At 42.7% G+C, this 20906-nt stretch overlaps 2 protein-coding genes across 6 annotated transcripts in view; both read left to right on the top strand.

Moving 5' to 3' along the window:
* The window catches only part of rpusd1 (RNA pseudouridine synthase domain containing 1), a 185702-nt gene that overhangs the window by 53905 nt on the left and 110891 nt on the right, over window positions 1–20906 (top strand). The gene's annotated exons all lie outside the window — the stretch shown is intronic.
* On the top strand, window positions 441–20815 carry LOC145354831 (guanine nucleotide-binding protein G(I)/G(S)/G(O) subunit gamma-13-like). 5 transcript variants are annotated; one of them, XM_080206343.1, is made up of 3 exons: window positions 441–499; window positions 8433–8581; window positions 20483–20815. In XM_080206343.1, exons 2-3 carry the CDS (start codon window positions 8484–8486, stop codon window positions 20586–20588), a joined length of 204 nt encoding a protein of 67 aa, XP_080062469.1. In that variant the 5' UTR covers window positions 441–499; window positions 8433–8483; the 3' UTR covers window positions 20589–20815. The 5 variants fall into 5 exon arrangements, with proteins under 5 accessions (XP_080062469.1, XP_080062470.1, XP_080062468.1 ...); XM_080206344.1 differs by lacking the exon at window positions 441–499 and adding an exon at window positions 933–1304 and having other exon boundaries at window positions 8458–8581; XM_080206342.1 differs by lacking the exon at window positions 441–499 and adding an exon at window positions 936–1308.

The raw sequence follows: 20906 nt of genomic DNA, 5'->3' as shown, positions 1-20906 counted from the left end.
TGCCCTCTCAGATGGACACATATTGCATGGCACACACTGAAGGAGAATTGTCCCAGGTGTCCTGGACAACATTCATCTATCCGCCCACAAGAAGCTCTCTGGCTACTTTTTCACTGCTGGCTGTGGGAGCTTGCTGTGTGAAAATTGACTGTCGTGTTTCCTACACCACCACAGTGACCAACTTCAGGAATATTTTATTGGCTGGAAGGATACCATTCGTTTTCTTTCCAGCTGCGCAGGTTGCTTAGCTGCACAACGCTTCATCTAAAGAAAGAGTTGTCATATTTACCGCATAAACAACGATGGCAGAATTGAACCTGGGGGGGTGGGGGCGGTATAAGCGTGTTTAAATGTATTTGTTCTAATGTGTCCGCAAAGCTAAAAAAAATGACCTTACCTAATTCTGGTATTGAGTTGCTAGCTGGAATAAACAGGAGGTTCTGTTTGTGGCAAAGCAAGGAGGTTTCTGGATGTGTAATTGCGTGATACTCATGCCTGTGTAAGTAAATGAACATTTATCAGCCCGGTCGTAAATGTGTTAGCGCAGGGGCAGGAGTTGCTGAACGCCGTGGGTGAACTAACAAATGTGGATTCAAGTCACCCTTTAAGCACTGCAGGTGTAGAGCTGGGAGCAAGTAGACAATTGTATAAATGATGTGTGTCTCCCAGGTATTGTGTGTGTGTGTGTATATACAGGGAGCACACCCTAATCACCCACACAGGGATAATCCAAATATGAAGACCAAATGGGTCCAATTTTATTAATTGCGGGCGTTGATGCTTTGTCCTGCTACATATTCCGCAGTTTATTTTCCATTCTGTAGACTACCGTGTGCCTTAATGTGGCCCTGAGGGATTTCATTAGACAAAAGTGGACGCTGCCAGAAGGAGGAGGGTAGCTGTGATACCAGGAGCCACAGAGGCTGTCCATCCCACACCCCCCGGCACAGCCTCTAATGAGACACCAGGAAGCTGCTTTATTTATCCCTTTGCAGGCTCAAATATTACACACAGCGGCATTTGGAGAGAGGAGGGCAGGCGAGAGAGAGAGAGAGAGATAGAGAGAGGGGGAGCTCAGCTGTGCAAATCCTCTCCAAAGGATATCAGCTCCTACACAGCACATTCTGAATGGATTGCCAGTTACATTAATAGATTACACTAAGGATTTGCATTTCGGAAAAGGAGAGGGGCAACATCTGTATATATCTGAGCTCAAACTTCCCTTCCCAGCACAAAGGAATCATCTTTGGATGCATCAGTTTGCGCCGGGTGTCGGTTCGCTGTAAAAGTGCCTTGACAGTGAGGTAGGTGAGTTTGTATTATTTTTCCAAAGGCGATGGAGAGGTGATCCAGACCGTTTCAATGCAGCAATTGAATATGGCAGATTCCTTGTATGATACAAATGTAAACAGCGAGTTACACTGTAGCCTGTAGGTTTCAGGCAGATGCATTGATTTCCCACAAACGTTAACCTGTCGACTGCAGCCCTGTTACACCCCTCACCACTACCTGTTCCATATTATGGTAGAGATTATCACCGTCTGACACCCGCCCCAGCCTCCCTGATAACATCCAGTCCAATGGAAAGAGCAGCTTATACACAAAGGTGTGAACCATCCCTTCTCACACTGTGGGGTGGTGGAGGTTTCAATATTTCTCGAAAGTGGGGATCAGGTAGAGGAGAGGTGTCTGGCCTGGAAATCAGGATTCGGTGTTGTTCTGGACACGGATGTTACGGTGAGTCTTTATCAGTCTTTGAGACAAATAAAGGGAGCCACGCATTCCAGCTCACAAACAATAAGAACAGTCAGGGGGGACTGAATAATGCAAGAGGAGGAAATAATCTCTGCATTGTTCAATATCCATGTTTAAAATGGTTCCCGTTTAGATGGAGTGTTAATATTGATCTCAGCGAGGGCAGTCAGATTGACCCATCTTTTACTGGGCAGTGAGACAGATCAGCACTAGACGGAGGCTTCCCAAATATCAGCAGCAAACTCACTGTTCACTGATACACGGAAGTTGAGACAATAAAGTGTCTGAATCAGTTGAAATCGCGCCTTTGTTCAGTAATTTTTCAAAAGCTCATTGCCAAATAGCGAGATCACTGCAGTGTAATCCGGGCTAAACAAGTGGATGGGTTTCTGCAGGCTTTTGGCTGGAACTACGATTGAGGGGGGTGGGGGGAGGTGAGGTGATGGCTAAGGAAAGAGAATGAGGAGGGGGGGGGCGAGACAGAGGGTGTGGAAGAGAGGATTAGAGAAGGGGGAGAGTGTGGGGAGGGGGAGTGGTGATTAGGGAAGGGGAGAGTGTGGGGAGGGGGAGTGGTGATTAGGGGAGGGGGAGTGGTGATTAGGGGAGGGGAGAGTGTGGGGAGGGGGAGTGGTGATTAGGGAAGGGGAGAGTGTGGGGAGGGGGAGTGGTGATTAGGGAAGGGGAGAGTGTGGGGAGGGGGAGTGGTGATTAGGGAAGGGGAGAGTGTGGGGAGGGGTCGAAAGGATTAGGGGGAGACAGTGGGGAAGGAGAAGTCTGGAGACAGTTGTTTCAGCAACAGGACAGAAGCGAAAGTGAGGAGAGTGCTGGCGATTCTGACTGCCTGTCTCTGCTTGTTGTGAGGAGCTGCAGCTGCAGACTCATCTTTACAATGCGGAAATAATATTGGTGCATTCACATGGAAAAGCAAAGGAGCAGGGAGAGAGATATAGACAGAGGGGGAGTAGGAGGAAAAGACGGGTAAGAAGAGAGGAAGGAGAAACAGGGAGGGAGAATTAGAGTGGGAGGAGGGAGAGTTAGAAATGGGAAGGGAGAGCAAGAGAGACAGGGAAGGAGAGTGGTGACAGAGGTATATCAGCTGCTTTGACCCTTTGCTACCTTCTCATCTGCTTTAAGTTTGCCTTTTTGTCCTAAGGTTTTCTCTGTTCAGACAGCCAGATTGCCACATTCTCCACCATTTAAATGACTGGACACTTATTCCCCTTTTACCTCACTTTGTGAGAAAGAAAGCGATGACCAATGTGACCAGAGGCTGTTAAATCTGTCCCATAGCTTATCCAATTCGAACCAGTATTTCCTTCCTTAACAATGCTGGAATTGGCATGAATAATGAATATATGTTCTGAAACTGGGTTTTAAAATCTAACTGCCAGTTAAATATTTAATTTTTGTTCTACTTAAAAGCCTCTCTCTAATCCCGCAACCAATTAAGATGAGACCTGTAGAATATGACTCAGAAACTAACAGGAGTAGGCCATTCGGCCCTTCCAGCTTGCTCTGGTCTTCATTATGATCATGACTGATCATCCAACTCAGTAACCTGTTCTCACATTCCTCCCATATCCTTTGATCCCCTTCACCCCAAGAGCTACATCTAACTCCTTCTTGAAAACATTCAATGTTTTGAATGTTTTGGCCTCAATTGCCTTCTGTGGTAACTAATTCCAAAGGCTCACCACTCTCCGGATGAAGAATTTTCTCCACATTTCAGCCCTGGATAGTTTACCTGGTATCCTCAGACTGTGGCCGCTGGTCTGGACACTTCCACCATCAGATGCATGGCCAGTCCACCTAACCTGCCCATCTTTGGGCTGTGGGAGGAAACTGGAGCAGCTACAGGAAACCTCCCAGACAGACACAGGGAGAACGTGCAAACTCTGCACTGTCACCTGAGGCTGGAATCGAACCCAGGTCCCAGGCAGCAGTGAGGCAACAGATCGTGGCTGATCTGATTGTTGTCCCAAATTCACATTTCTGCCTATCCATCCCTCAGTATCCTTCAACTCCCTCGTTGATCAAGAATCTCAGAATATTAATCGACCCTGCCTCCAGCTGTCTGGGGAAGAGAGTTCCAAAGATTCAAGCTGCTTCCTGATCATTATCCAACCTGCAGGGGAAGAATGAGTCTTTGGAACCAGTCAAGCAGAACATTGTCAGACATCTTGTAAGCTGCCACCTTCATCAGCTGGCTGCTGTGGAGCTTTTTCCAGAGTGCAGGCCCTTTGAAAGCTGACAACTCAACTCCACTGAACCAGTGATCAGTGGGGATTGGGAAGGGGTGGATGGTGATGATGGCAGTGGCAGGCTGGGATGGGTGAGTAAGGGGTGGTAAAACTGTTGGGTTCTGGTTTAAGGTCACAGACCTGAAATATCAATTTTATTTCTGTTAAAGTTGCCAACCCCTGGTTGGATTCCTCCTGACCCCCAACAAGCCCACCTCCAGGTACCCATGACTGATTTACTGACATTACCAGATTGTCCTGCTGCACTGCCTTTATATCAGTTGGGAAACAAACATGCTCCACCCTGCTGGATGGTGCTCGACTGTCAAACAGCCTTCTTATCCTTTCACCAATATTTTTATAACCACTAAACGTACCGAGGAAGTCTCGCACAAATTTTTAAATGCCCGTGATATTTTTCCTGGATCACTCCTATTCATATCCCGGTGATTCATCTTTAATTACTGAAAACTGCCAAGACATCATCAGAGGTTGGCATTCCCAGGGAAAGAGGCAGCTATGCTTCTGAGATAGCAAAGCTGACGAGATAACTGAGCCTCCATACCAACTCAAAGCTTTCATCATCTCTGCTCACATTGGGTTCTGGCCAAGGTGCCTGAAATGCTCACTGACAACAGGCAGCTGGAAGCGGTTCAAGTGGCAGGTTGAGGTTGATCGCTTCACAGTGGGTATGGAACAACTGGTATCATAGTGCTGCTGATTTCACAACAATGTTAAAAAGATAGCAAGAAACCATCGTTGGTGGATTTTCTAAAGGGCCTTTCATTAATACTAATTTCAGCATTTCCATCAAATCCCTTCCCTGTCTCTGTAACAGCTTCCAGCCTGAAAAGCTTTTGAGAACTGTGCACTCCTCGAATCCTGACCTTTTGAGCATTCCTGATTTTAATCACCCCCTCACTGATGGCTGCACTGTAAGGCCTTAAGTTATGAAATTTCCCCCCTCACCTTCCTCCTTTTAGATGTTCCTTAAAACCCACCTCTTTTAACAATCAGTCCTAATATCTCATTCTGTAGCTCAGTAGTAAACTGCCTGTGTTAAATGTGCTCTTGAAATGCAAGTTGCTAATGCTGACAGTGTTAAGAGTGGGTTCGGACACTTTCATTTACCAGGGAGTATCTGACGATTGCAAAACACATTCATTAGCACGTCTAAACAGAATGGAGTCTCTTTTTCAGGTTCAGTCCAAGTGAGAGATACAGCAATTCACCATTCCAGGGGCATAGCTATTTGTGCAGATACGAACAGCTCTCTGCCAACACTCTTGCTATGCTTCTTATAAATTAACATCCGTTTCAAACCAGAAGCTGTACTCATACAGTGGTCTGCTCCCACAAAGATCGTACCCTTTCAGGTTTGGCTAAATCAGTAGTGTTTCCTACACTTTATTTCACTCCAAGCCTCTCTAGTGGCATCAAACTGGGCTCAGTTTCTGAATTAACAAATTAGAGTTATCTACAAATATTAAAGAAATACGATGCACAGCACAGACAGCACAATCTTGTGTGCACTGACAGCAATAAAAGGTTCAGTCTTACGAAACTATAGGCAGCTCCTGTCAGCAGTGAATGTAATTCGACTATTTGCTGCGTTAATCTCTTGCAGTTCCATTTTACTCAGGGACACCCATGTTTTCCACTCCTTCGTACTTCAATCCCTTTCCATCTTCTCTCACTTCAGGGGTTTATGTGTCCTATGTGTCCTTAGGGGTGCCTGAATTGCTGGGTGAATTTCAGGTAGGAATGAAATAATGCACATCGTTGTTTCAGACTTGATTCTGCGATTGCTCCTCTGATCAATCCATTTCCAGATTTAATAACCCACAGTCAGATGTCAGTCAATCTTTTCCATGAGGTCTTCCTGGTCCAGTTAAGTGTTTGGACGGTACGGTGGCACAGTGGTTAACACTGTTTCCTGACAGCACGTGGGATCCAGGTTCAATTCTTGGGTCATAGAATCATAGAGGTTTACAGCATGGAAAAGGCCCTTCGGCCTAACTTGTCCATGTTGCCCTTTATTTTTCTTAAAATCCCTAAACTAATCCCAATTGCCCACATTTGGCCCATATCTCTCCAAACCCATTGTACCCATGTAATTACGTAAACACTTTTTAAAAGAGAAAATTGTACCCGCCTTGACTACTACCTCTGGCAGTTTGTTCCAGACACTCACACCCTCTGTGAGAAAAAATTGCCCCTTTGGACATTTTTGTCTCTCTGCCCTCTCACCTCAAACCTATGCCCTCTATTTTAGCCTCCCCTACCTTTGGGAAAAGATATTGACTATCTAGGCTGATTTTCACCCTTCATTATTTTATAGACCTCTAAGATCACCCCTCAGCCTCCTACACACCAGTCTATACAGCCTCTCCTTATAACTAAATCCATCAAGTCCTGGCAGCATCCTAGTAAATCTTTTCTGCACTCTTTCTAGTTTAATAATATCCTTCCTATAATAGGGTGACAAGAATTGCACACAGTATTCCAAGTGTGGCCTTACCAATGTCTTATACAACTTCAACAAGACGTTCCAACTCCTGTATTCAATGTTCTGACTGATGAAACCAAGCATGCCGGATGCCTTCTTCACCACTCCGTCCACCTGTGGCTCCACTTTCAAGGAACTATGAACATGTATCCCTGGATCTCTTTGTTCTTTAACTCTAGGGTCACTGACTGTGTGGAGTTTGCACATTCTCCCCGTGTCTGTGTGGATTTCCTCTGGGAGTTCTGGTTTTCTCCCAGCGTCCAAAGATGTGTGGGCCACGCTAAGTAGTGTCAGGTGGATTAGCAGGATAAATATGAGGGCTTACGAGAATAGGGCCTGGATGGGATTGTGGTCAGTGCAGACTTGATGGATCAAATGGCCTCCTTCTGCATTGTAGGGATTCTATTCTATGGTTGGTGGGTGAAGTCAAGGACTGTTGTCTGGAATCAGCTACACTGGAGTTAGGAGGTCATTCTAGGATTACCCCAGCTTTGACTGCACATTTATAGAATGCTACAAAATACTTATATATACATACACACACACACACACACAAAACTAGATTTGTCTCAAATTGTCTACGCACAGTGAAAATACAAACGAATTTGTCACATGAATAACAACAGGAAGTTTGCATCTGCAAGGAGAAAAGGCAAGTGAATCTTTAGTGCAGAGGATTTGTATGGACAGTGTTGGCTTTGACAGAGCTGCAGAGCTCTGACTGTTGTTCATACGTGAGGTAGAGGCGCCGGCGTTGGACTGGGGTAAACACAGTAAGAAGTCTCACAACACCAGGTTAGAATCCAACCAGTTTATTTGATAGTAATCTTGCAAGCTTTCGGAAACGGTTTTCCTTCTTCAGGTGTGTGGAACGTTCTGATCAGAGAAGGGCTTCTCTGATCAGAACCTTCCACACACCTGACGAAGGAACACCGTTTCCGAAAGCTTGTAAGATTATTATCAAATAAACTGGTTGGATTCTAACCTGGTGTTGTGAGACTTCTTACTGTTCATACGTGAGGCCAGAAAGTGAGAACTGACAATGTAGTGATGTCGTTTGATGTGATGGTGGAGAGTAAACTCCATTCCTCAGCTTACATCCACCTCATCAGTCGAAGAATTATTTAGGACCTTTAACATAATAAAATGTTCCAAGGTGCTTCACAGGAATGTTATTAAATATGTAAGGAGATATTAGATCAGGTGACCAAAAAGCTTGGTCAAGAGGTAGGTTTTAAAGACCGATGAAAGTCAGGTGAGACACAGAGAGGTGTAGGGAGTAAACTCCAGAGCTTAGGGTCTAGGTAACCAAAGGTGGAGTAATTAAAATTGGGAATTCTTAAGAAGGCAAAATTTGATTAGCACAAATATACTCAGCTGGCGTAGCTCAAGAATATCGAGATAGGAAAAAATAGAAATGTTTATATACTACGTTTCATTACGTCAAGTCATAACAGATAATTAGGATCTTTTGAAGTGCCGTCACTATTATAATGTAGAAAAAGCGACAACAATCGGTGCACAGCAAGATCCCACAAACAACAGGTCATCCATTTTGTTGATGTTGATTGATGGACAAGCATTGGCTAGGACATCGAAGAGAATTTGCCTGCAGTTCTTCAACTGATACCATGCAGTCTACTGCACCCAGCTGAGCAGGCAGGTTGGGCTTCAATTTGAAAGATAGCTTCAGTTATATTGGTACAGACTAGAGATTGACCTTCGGGCCCCCCTGGTTTACACGACTCGAATCACAACTGATCTCCTAGATGGTTGCTTCATGCAATCTTCATTTGAAGAAATGTATTATTCAGACTTGAGCCTGTAACTAAAACCTCTGAGTGAAGTACTGTACTAATGTATTGTGTTAGCTAACATTTCATTTTGGTGTTTAATCTCCTTCCTTCTTTATTTTTGACCTTTTTCAGATTTCTTTCTCTTTTATCCTAAAAGAAAACAATTAAAATCAATCTGCGGCCATGGAGGATTGGGACATTCCGCAATTCAAGAAGGAAGTGGATAGTCTGAAGTACCAGCTGTCATACAAGAGGGAGATGTCTTCCAGAACAATCCCTGAGTAAGCTTTAAATTCTGTTCTAATGTCATTAAGGCAACAGATGAGAGTGAGAATGATACACTCTCTCATTACATCTAATGGTGTGATCCTGTCAAAAGGCAGCTCAACTACAGCCGTTAGGTTTTCATAGGTTACTAGATGTGCAAATGTAAAGATATTTAAAATTACAAAGAGGTTTGATAGGTTAAATATATAGATGATATTTATGCTTGTTGGGACGACTGTACATACGAGATAGTCATGACTAAATTGAGTCAACAATTCAGGAGAAATGTCTGCCCAGAGAGTGGTTAGGATGTGAACCTTCCCACAAGTAGTAGTTGAGGCAAATCGTACAGATACATTAAAAGCAAAGTACAGGAGATAAAAATGAACAAATGGCTATGTTGATACGATTGAATGAAACAAGGTGGGAGGAGGTTTGTGTGGAGCATAAACTTGTTGGACCCAATGGCCTGTTTCAGTGCAACTCTTTTTACTCTTTTGGACAAAGCCAAAAATCCTCATTAACTTTTATCATTACTCCTTCAATTTCCACATCCAGAACATTTATGTATGCAGTGATTGAGAGGAACTCAAATCTTCAACATGCACCACTAATATCGTCATGTCAATTCAAGAATGATCTGATCTACACTTGACTTTCTATTTTTCTTGCTGTCCATTGTCTATATCACCATCTCACCTTTAATAAATGTCCTTCATCTTCACAAGTTCCATCTTTGGCATTTTGAAAAAGATTGCAAATCACCAAATGACATCAAATTCACCCCTCTTCCCCTGCTGACTGTATACTTGGTCATTTTCACAAAGCAATTAAGTAAATCAGTTCGCATTACTCATATCTCCAAGCATTGATGGATCTTATCTGTGTTGCTTGAATCTAGCGGTTTTGCACTATTGAAGTAAGGGTAGCTGGTGTATATGGAGCCAAGGTGGGTAAATGGAGTTAGGATAGAGATAAGGCATGATCTTATTGAAAGGCAGAACAGTGTGTTGGGTCTTTATGACTCACTGCTGTTTATGTTTCTGACATTATTGTTAGCGTTTCTACTGTTTCATCAGTAATCTCCCTCTGTGTTCTGGGTTTTGTGATCAATCAATTTTAAACTCCATTAGCCTTTTGAATAATTAAAACATTTTAAAATCTATCGATTAGTCATACTTCGACAGCTCCTCTGGCCTTCCTGTTTTCCTATACTTTGTAAATATAGAGGCAAAAACACTTCAATATGATTGCCATTTTTTAGTTCGTAACCAGGTATTTACCTTGTTGAGAAAGAACCTACAGTTATATAGTGCCAGAGCACCCCAAAGACTTTGCAGCCAACTAATTTGACCAAAGATTTTTTTCATCCTTGAATGTCTCCATCCATCTTGTAGCCAGAACTTGAAGACAAATTTAACTTATAGCAAAGAGAGAGAACCCACCTTGAAAGGAGTCTATAGTACATCTACTGCTTGCCTCCCAAAAATGGCAGGGCAAAATATACCACCTTGATAATTTTAGTATAAAGACCGTGGTACAATGTGCATTACGAAATGAAGATTGTGGCTTGTTTTTGACTTGCTGACTCTGATAGGTGATGTTGTCTAACACGGAATCGACAAATGGCTAGACAAGTCCTGGTATGGGGCTTGAACTCACAACCTTCTGGTTTAGAATTTGAAGTATAATCACTTACCTAACCAATAGGTTACACGTTGGCTGCACCTAGCACCACATGACAAGGTTGCAACGATCCACCAATGCGCTGGTTAGCACTGTGCTAAGAGACAGGGTAATGGCCAATGCTGTGTGGTAAGTTCCAATCTTGAACCATTCTGGACATTTTCTAATAAGGAAGGAGGGATAATTGGAAGGTTCCTCCTTTTGTGTTTGCTGATCAAAGAAAAAAAGTTGATCACAATTCAGCAACAAGGATTTATAGAATTTTACAGCACCGAAAGAAGTCCTTCAGCCCATCTTGTTTGCAGTGGTCACCAAACACCTACCTATTCTAATCCCATTTTCAGCATTTGGTCAGTAGCCTTTTATTGCATTTTCAAATGCGCCATCTAAAATGCTTCTTAAATGTTATGGGGGTTCCTGCCTCTAACACCCTTTCAGGTAGTGAGTTCCAGATTCCTATCACCCTCTGGGTGAAAACATTTTTCCTCAAATCCCTCTAAATCTCCTGTCCCTTACTCTAAATCAGTGCCCCCGGGTTATTAACCTCGCTGCTAAGAGGAAAAGTTTCTTCCTATCTACGTCCCTCATAATTTTGTACCTCAATCAGGTCCCCACTTATCCTTCTCTGCTCTAAGGAAAGCAATCCCAGCCGAACCAGACTCTCTTCATAGCTGAAACGCTCGAGCCCATGAAACAGCACACCGAATCCCCTCTCGTAGAATCATAAAATCCCTACAATACAGAAGAACACATTCAACCCATCAAGCCTGTGCTGACTGTCTGACAGAGCAACTTACTAAGGCCCTCTCCCCCACCTTATTCCTTAAACCCACACATTTACCATTGAACCGGCACATCTTTAGTCACGAAGGGGCAATTTAGCAGAGCCAATCAGCACATTTTTGGACTGTGGGAGGAAACTGGAGAATGTGCAAACTCCACATGGTCACCCAAGGCCAGAATCGAAGCTGGATCCCTGGAGCTGTGAGGCAACAGTGCTAACCAGTGTGCCGGCCTGCACCCTTTCCAGTGCAACAGGCTGATTGTCACAGTCTCAACTCTGGAGCATTGGTGCAATGTTCAGCCATTAATCTGATGTTTAATGTTAAAGCCACATCATCAAAACTCTTTGCGGCTTGGTGCTTTAATGAGGCCAATCAGATTAACCATTGGGTTAGGGTATGTAGGCAGCATACTGTGAGCAAATCTCCAGCACCAACCTTTTCTGCTGCTTTGAAGCAAGATGTTCACCTCCTGGTCATATACCATTCCAACTTGGACACATGCCCCTTCCCCGATCCTTGTTGCTGGTTAAAAATTCTGGAAGCCCCTCCCAAATAGCACTGTGGGTGTGCCTACATCACATGGACCTCAGCAGCTCAAGAAGGCAGCTCACCCCCACCACTACATGGGCAATTGGAGATGGGCAATAAACACTGGCATAGCCAGTGAAGCCCACGTCCCAAAAATGAGTAAAATGGCGTCCAGCATGTTGGATAAATGCATAATTTTGATATAAATACGGATGTTTTTGGCAGGGCGGGGGGGGGGGGGGGGGGTGTTGGGGGTGGAGTGGGAAGGGTTGAATGGAATGGAATCACTGATTTTTGAAACCACTGTTTAACATTTTAAGGCTCAACACATTTAGAAATCAAATTGCATCTAAAAATAATTCTGAAGCATTCTATATTGAGATGCATAACAAGATGTTAAATAACCATAATATTAATTATGGATTCATATTCACCTGCCTTTTTGATATAAAACATTCATTCAGATAGTCGGGTTTTTTGATTCCATGGCTGGACACTTATAGATCCAATTAAATAAATACATTTTTCATAATACACTACCAAGTGAAATTACTTCAGGCTATCATTCCACATTATTAGCAATGTTCATGTATTCAATTCCCAGAATAGGGTCATATAGCTGCCATAGATGTGATATGGGTAGCTCATTCTTAGTTGCATAAAATTAGTGGTAACATTGGTTCGGGGGAAAGGATAGCAGTCAGTGACCACTGAGTAAAAAGTCAAGACAGAAAAAAGATCATATTGGGAGCTCTGTACCTTAGGTAGTCTGTTGTTCAGTCATCTCGGTCCCAGAACATTGTTGCAGGAGTTCTTCAGGGTAGTGTTCTAACCATCTTCATCAATAACCTTCCCTTCACCATAAGGGGTGGGGGTGTTTGCTGATGATTGCATAATGTTCAGTACCATTCATGACTCCTCAGACACCAAAGCCTATATTAAATTGATCTTTCTCTATACCCTAGTTATAAGTGTTACATTACGTTCTGCACCTTCTCCTTTCCTTCTCCCTTATGTACTCTATGAATGGGATGCTTTGTCTGTATAGCGCGAGAAACAATACTTTTCACTGTATCCCAATACGTGTGACAATTATAAATCAAATCAAGAGCTGGATGACATTCAGCTGAGATAGTAAAGTGGCAACTAGCATTTGTGCCACACAAGTTCCAGGTATTGACCATCTCAAACAAGAGACAATATAACCATCTCCCCTTTACATTTTTTTTTAAGAATTCATTCTTGGGTGCGGGTGTTGCTAGGTAAGCCAGTGTTTATTGTCCATCCCTAATTGCCCTTGAGAATGCAATTAAGGATGGGCAATAAAAGCTGACCTGCAGGGGTTTTGGTCTCTGAAATGTTCCTTCACTCTTTCCTGAGGTACTGCCTGACAGAGGTTCTAAGCTGCGGATGTGAATAACACTCCAGACTATAACGCAAATGGCCATTCTTCCAGACAATTGTTAACCTTGGAATTTAACCAGGAGAGACATTATATTCATGCCTGGTCATATCCTCCTCTTAACATCCATAAATATGAATGTGTAGAAGGGATGGGGAAGGGGGGGGCGTGGGTGTGAAGGTGGGGTGTTAGGTGAGACTCTCTGGGTTGAAAACCTTGCTTTATTTTTTCACACCCCAGTCTGGGGATAATGGGGTAAATTGTTAGAGGTCATTGACTGGTGGGGGATGTGGTGAGACAGGGGGAAGTCTCGTGATGGGAGGAATTTGGAGGTCGGTTGGGATCAAAGACTGGTGGGGTGGGGGAGGGGGGAATATTTACAGAGGCTGCTCAGACAGGCATTTGTATCCAGGAGATAGATATGAGGACACTCCCCATTACAATCCAAGCCCTTGCTGAGTAAAATGCATGGTTAAATTGATTGACAGTGAGACTCACAGCAGACTTCTTAGGATTTAAACCACTCCCTACCCATCTGACCCAAACCCACTTGATTTTGTTGGTTAGAATCCCCCCTCCACACATAGGCCACAATTCTACCACCCACCCACCAAGGATTCGTAGCAGGTGAGAGGCGGACATTGGAAATGTCTGTTGACCTCAGGCAGGATTTTTCCATCTTGGGTTGAGCGAGGCCATAAAATCCCACCCAGTTTCTTTATTTCCAACCTTGCAGAGTTGAGCTAACTCAACATGGGAGAGGGTTTGAACTTAGAACCTTCTTCTTTATGTGTAATTCATTCGTACATTAGGATAGCAGAATAGAGCATTTAGAGCCACTCAAAGTGATATCATCCTACAATCACCCTACAAAGTTCTGAGAGGTTTACCTACTTGCACTTAGTTTAAAAAAAAACTTGTTTCATTCATCAGTGTGTGGGATCGTCAGACAATACTTGGAGGGAATAGTGGATGCTGAAAAAAGACTGACATTTATATAACGTCCGAACATCTCAAAACACTTCACAACTAACAAAGTATCTATTAATACAGAAGATACATTAACAAAACAAATCCAGAACATAGAACATTACAGCACAGATTGGTTCCACTGGTCGGCGCAACATCGAGGGCCGAAGGGCCTGTACTGCGCTGTAATATTCTATGTTCTAAAACAAATCCCAGCAGTGCAAACTAATAAAGAAATAGCTTACTGCAGTTATAATCTTGGGAGGGAATGTTTATTGCTTTTCTCCATCTTGATAAATAAGATGGCATGCTATGGCATGGTACTTGAACAATGGTTACTGATAGGCTAGTTTTATCGTTCCTTGGTATCAGTGGCAACCGGCAATCAAACAGTGTCATTCAGATGCCTGGCCTGCTGTATGACAACCGGACCTGTTTATTCAAGGACTCATCAATCAAACACAATCTATTATCACCGGTTAAGCACATTATAGATGAAAACCATTGCTTTTATTTAAAGTTCCTATAGCTGAGAATGTGATGATGGATTGTTTTATCACCAGCTATCCACAATGCCCATAAAAGTAGCAACTCCAGTCAAAAGAATTCAACAAAATGCATTAGTATGAGGCAGAACGCAAAGTTCCAGTAAATCACATAGGTCTTGATAGTCAGTTTTTACAGACCTTATTTGTCTTTCAGTTCTGAAAATCACCGAGAAAATAGTTTACATGAGTGCAGACGTATATTGCGTGGTCGTTAATGTGCAGGAGCAGGCCATTCAGCCCAACTGGTCTATGTTTGTATTCATCCTCCAAATGAGCCTCCTTACAACCAAAAAAAACAAGCTCTATGACTTATTATCAGCATTTTGGAGAACCACACAGCTTGACCCTTAGAAATAATAAGATAGTGAGAAACCAGAAGAATAAGCTTTCCAATAAGATATACCAATTTAGTTGCTATGTTCTACCACTGACTGGATAGCTAGATGTTGAATTTGTGTGTTTCCTGATTGCTGTAACTTAGAGATACACTGACAAACTCTATTAATCCGTCAAGCATTCTCTCCATTCACCGTGTTCTTCCTGCCACTTGCCTGTGCACTGCCTCCAGCCCAAAGCCCATCAGTTGTATCGTCTGTGGTTTGTTAGTCCTAGGTGCCTTCAGCGGAAGCAACTAAATGGTGCTCTAAATCACACTTCTATCCACTGCTCTCTTTACTTCACCTGATGGATGCTCCTGCCATAAAGATCTGCAGTTCACATTGCTCAGAGAGGGATTTCAGCTCCATGTTCTTGTGGAGATTCTGAAAAATACAGGTCTTCACTGTCGTTGAAACAGTGAAGATCAGCTGGTTATATTGTCAAGTACCTCAGACACATCATCTTTGCTCAGCTGCTTTTTATCTAACGTAAGTGTGCATTAATAAAAGAAAAAGTCTTGCATTTGCATAACATCTTTCATGACTCGAGGGCATCCCAAGGTGCTGTACAGTCAATTAAGCACTTATGAAGTGCTATCACTTTTGTAGTATTAAATATGCAACAGCCATTTTGGGCACCACAAGCAGCAATGCAATAATCACCAAATAATCTGCTCTTTAATGTTTTGGGATAACTTTTGGCCAGATCATTAGGAGGAACTGTTCAGCTCTCCTTCAAAATAATACATCTTTCACAATCTTATGTTGTGAATTCTTATGTTATCTTGTCCAAGACATTATTGGCCTCATTTAATCTCACATGAATGACGGCACCACTGACAGTACAGCATTCCCCCAGTGCTGCACAAGACCTTTGTGCTCAAGTCTCAGGAGTGGGACTTAAACCCATGACCTTCCAAGTCAAAGGTAAGTGTGCTACTGAGCCATGGTTCAAGATGATTTTTTTTTCTAAGACAGGACATCTTCTCACTACAGGGTCACTGCAACTAGTGCCAGGTCAGCACTGGCACAGACTCTAGCTGGAAGAAGATCATCAAGTCTATAGTATTTTCACTTTGCAATTTTATTTTTGAACAAGTCCTTCTTAAATAATTTCTTTTATTCTTTCACGAGATGTGGGCATCGCTGGCAAGGTTCAGCCATACCCAATTGCCCTCGAGGTGGTGGTGAGCAGGCTTCTTGAACTGCTGCAGCCCATTAATGAAATGATCAGTTTGTTCTGATTATCTGTCGTGGCAAATGTGCGTCAGCTCGCTCTGTCTGCCGTAGGCACCACGTGCTGTTTGGTACCAGGAACAGGCAAGTGAGAGTACAGCTGCAATTTACATAGCCCACTCCATATAACTATTTGCTGTTACATGGTATGAGGACAGACAATACTGATTAAATGTTCGTGCCATCTTCTGTTTGGAAGTTTATTAATTCAGTGCTTATCACTGCAATATTCAGTATTTTATGACCATTCATGGAAAGCAAAAACATTTGGCTCTTTTAATGCTGATCACAGCTACGCTGATTGGGAGGGGGGGCGGGGGGAAGGTTGACCTTAAGCATCCTGGTTACGTTAAGACTACCAGAGGTCTCACATCCTCAAGAACTACCAGGCATGGGTGTCAGATGAGGGACGGCTGTAATGTTCTCACTGGCAAGGTTTACAGGTGACGGTTGTCAATCATTTGGCACAGTATTCATCCAAGTGGACTCCAGTGAAGAGTCAAGACCTTCAAGGAGGTCAGGGTAGGGGAGAGGGGACAATGAGTGAGGAAAAATAGTGATGTTGGGTAAGAAAGGTATTACTATAAATAAGGGACCATATAGCAAAATATTTGGGAATAAAACTGATGTAACCAATCTGTTTAACTGTGGTGTTTACGGGAGATAGTCAGTTTACAACACACTCACAGCAAAAGTGATCAGCTATTGGACTACGTGCAATACACAGCACAGGATTACACTAACACTGCGTTGTATTATTGATGAGATGGATGTTTTTGCGGTGCAGACTAATCTCTCCTGGATAAGTGAGGTGCAAGATTTCTCCTGTTTCTCAGAATATCCTACGTGTATTAGGCACAAACTTATCGTTGTATTGCAAGAAGCAGAGGGAAAAATCTTCCTGCTTTAGCAGTAACGTTCAAGATGTCTTTTCAATTAAAATCAATACAAACTGAAGCTATGGGCAGCTTCCTGTCACTGACTGTTTGAAACCACATGCAAGAATGCTGGCTCTCCCTGTGTAGACAAACCTCTCATAATCTATACACATATTTAAGATTCTGCTTATAAATTAAAGCTATGTGTTGGGTCACAACATTCAGAAGTAAGCTGGTGACTGATATCAGCTAGACTGAGTTGTACACGCCTATGTCAAATGCATCATGATCTCAGAGCTGCTGCTGCTGCCGTTTGTCCAGTTTGGAACATTTTGCTTCCTGTAAACTTGGGTTCCATGGTTAGTGATGGCCCCAGGATCTTTTCCACACCAGTTCAAATGAGTTTCTAGTCTATTCAACTAGAGTCATAGGAATTCTACAGTGCAAAAGGAGGTCATTAGGCCCATTGAGCCTGCACTGATGAAAATCCCAACCAGGCCCTAATCTCTTAACACCGCGTGTTTATCCTGCTGGGTTAGGAAATCTTTAAAGGTCAGCAGAAAGCCATAAAAAAAGTCATAAAGAAAAGAAATATGGATTATGAGAGTAAATTAGCTCAGCATATAAAAACAGATAGCAAAAGTTTCTACAAATATATAAAATGAAAAAGAGTGGCTAAAGTAAACCTTGGTCCCTCAGAAGATGAGAAGGAGGGGGGAAGAGATGTAATAACTGGAAATAAGAAAATGGCTTAATATTGCACAGGTATTTTGCGTCCATCTTCACAGTGGAAGACACAAATGACGTGCTAAAAATTGATGACAGAAAGGGAATGGCAGGTGAGGACCTAGAAACTATTATCATGAAAGAGGTAGTGTTGGGCAAATTAATAGGGCTAAAGGTAGACAAGTCTCCTGGTCCTGATGGAATGCATTGCGGGGTACTAGAGATAGTGGGAGAAATAGCAAATGCACCAGTGGGAATTTATCAAAATTTGCTGGACTCTGGGGTGGTTCCCACAGATTGGAAATCAGCAAATGAGACACCACTGTTTAAAAAAGGAGGTAGGCAAAAGGCGGCTAACTATAGGCTGGTTAGCTTTAACTTCTGTGGTACGGAAAATGTTTGAATCAATCATCAAGGAAGAAATGTCAAGACATCTGGATATAAATTGTTCCATTGCTAAGATGCAGCATGAGCTCATGAAGGGAAAGTCATATTTGACTAATTTGGTGGAATTCTTTGAGATCATTACATGTGCAGTGGACAATGGGGAACTTGTGGATGTGGTGTATCTGAATTTCCAGAAGGCATTTGACAAGGTGCTGCACGAAAGACTGCTACATAAGGGTTAACTAACAGAAAGCAGAGTGGGAGTAAATGGGTGTTGTTCTGGTTGGCAATCAGTGACTAGTGGTGTGCCTCAGGGATCTGTGTTGGGACCGCAGTTGTTTACGATTGACAGAGATGATTTGGAGTTGGGGACCAAGTGTAGTTTGTCAAAATTCACAGATGACACCAAGATGGGTGGCAGAGCAAAGTGTGCAGAGGACACTGAAAGACTGCAAAGGGATATGAAAGTCTGAGTGGGCGAGGGTTTGGCAGATGGAATACAATGTTGGTAAATGTGAGGTCGTTCATTTTGGTAGGAATAACAGCAAAATGGACTATTATCTAAATGGTAAAAAATTGCAGCATGCTGCTGTGCAGAGGGACCCGAGTGTCCTTGTACAGGAATCTCAAGGAGTTGGTTTGCAGGTAATTAAGAAGGCAACTAGAATTTTGTCCTTCATTGGTGGAGGGATGGAGTTTAAAAACAGTGAGGTTACGTTGTAGCTGTATAAGGTGCTGGTGAGGTCACACCTGAGTACTGTGTACAGTTTTGGTCTCCTTACTTGAGAAAGGATAAACTAGCACTCGAGGGGGTGCAAAGGAGATTCACTAGGTTGATTCTAGAATTGAGAGGGTTAGCTTATGAGGACAGACTAATTAGACTGGGGCTATACTCATTGGAATTCAGAAGAATGAGGGGAGATCTTACAGAAACACATAAGATGAAGGGAATAGAAAAGATAGAAGTAGGAAAATTGTTTCCACCAGCAGGTGAAAGTAGAACTAGGGGGCAGAGCCTCAAAATAAGGGGAAGCAGATTTAGCACTGAATTGAGGAGGAACTTCTTCACACAAAGGATTGTGAATCTGTGGAATTCCCTGCCCAGTGGATCAGTTGGGGCTACCTCATTGAATGTTTTTAAGGCAAGGTTAGATACATTTTTGAACAGTAAAGAAACTAAGGCTTATGGTGATCTTATTGAATGGCGGAGCAGACTCAAGGAGCCAGATGGCCTACTCCCACTCCTAGTTCTTAATCCCCTGGCACCAAGGAACAATTTAGCATGGCCAATCAACCTAACCTGCACATCTTGGGACTGTGGAGGAAACCAGGGCACCCGAAGGAAACCCACACAGACACTGGGAGAATGTGCAAACTCCACACATACAGTCACCCAAGGCAGGAATTGAACCCAGGTCCCCGGAGCTGTGAGGCTGCAGTGCTAAATATTGTGCCACCGTGCCATCCATAATATCACACCAGTAGAAAGATACAATTCCAGATGAACATAGGAATGGGCTTAATTGGGATTTGGTCAAATAGCCAATTGACACTCACTGTTTGAGTTCATATCTTAAGAATGCACATTAACTATAAGGGAAGTATCATAGTTCCACCCAAGTTCTTCCTCACCAGTCACGTGCACAACATGTGTACTGTAATAAAAATAAAAAATGCTGGTTAAACTCAGCAGGTCTGGATTAGAAATCAGGAGTGCAAATCTTGTCTCTGTTTCCTCCTCCTTTGGCCAGGTGCTCTGGGATCAAGTGCACCTTCCCAATCATGATCCTAGCCAAGAAAAGACTCATTGTAGATTGAGGACAGAAGACAAGACTGTCTTTTCTGTGTCTCAGATCCACATTGAGCAATACATTTAGAGAGTGAATCATCAAACTTTGTTCTGGAGTTGGTGCTTTGGATGCGCTATTGCTGATGGGTGTCCAGTCACCTTATTCTATAGATAAAAATACCCTTCAACACTGTAGCTTCATACTTGGAATAAACTAAATGAGACATAATGGGTCTGAGGAGTGCAATATAAGTTTCCATCTTTAGAAGTGGTGGCATAAGCTGTCAAGTATTTGTGTGAAGGGATAGAAAGAAAGTCAAAAATTTTTTGTGCCTCGCTCAAGAGACACATCCAGAGACTTGAGACAGGCCAGTCAGCTGCTTTCTTGTGCAATGAATGTGTTTTGTCACAGGGACACCAGGTGACAGATCTTTGAAGAAAACAAAAGTGTAAAGATGTTAACAAAAAGATGAAAACAAAAGTGTAAAGAGAGATGTCAGTCTTACTCTAACAGTAAAGTTGAAATAAATTGCATTTGTCAATTTTTGTTTCTATAAGTACCCAACTAATACATCTCTCCTTTCTCTTCCTTCTCGGTCTGAAGCTTTGTGAAGTGGATAGAAGAGGGCGTGCCAAACGATCCATTCTTAAACCCAGAGCTAATGAAAAGCAACCCCTGGGTAGAGAAAGGCAAATGTGCTATACTTTGACATTTTCAAACTGCTCTGTACAAAACAATTTATTTGTAAAGAAAGAGACTCGCGAGGAGAATTTTGTTGGCACAGTCTTTTGAATTCTTAAACATATGCATTACATTTTTTGTACATTTTATGGTAATTCTAGGCAAAATCATTGTATGAGTGATCAACCAACTTCTTTGTACAACTAGAAAGGAGCAGTGTAAGAGGAAGATAACAAATAAAGCAATAATTAATAATGGCAAGACTTTATTCATTCTTTGACAAATCTGGAATCCCATGTTGTCTGAAACAAAACCCATTTTAAACAACCTTCCAATCAGGGATTGG

Source organism: Carcharhinus amblyrhynchos, chromosome 18, assembly GCF_965287045.1.
Source record: "Carcharhinus amblyrhynchos chromosome 18, sCarAmb.v2.hapA, whole genome shotgun sequence".
In the NCBI taxonomy this organism is placed as follows: Eukaryota; Metazoa; Chordata; class Chondrichthyes; order Carcharhiniformes; family Carcharhinidae; genus Carcharhinus; species Carcharhinus amblyrhynchos.
The sequence above is the reverse complement of the archived record's forward strand: the minus strand, read 5'-3'. Positions and strand labels throughout refer to the sequence as shown.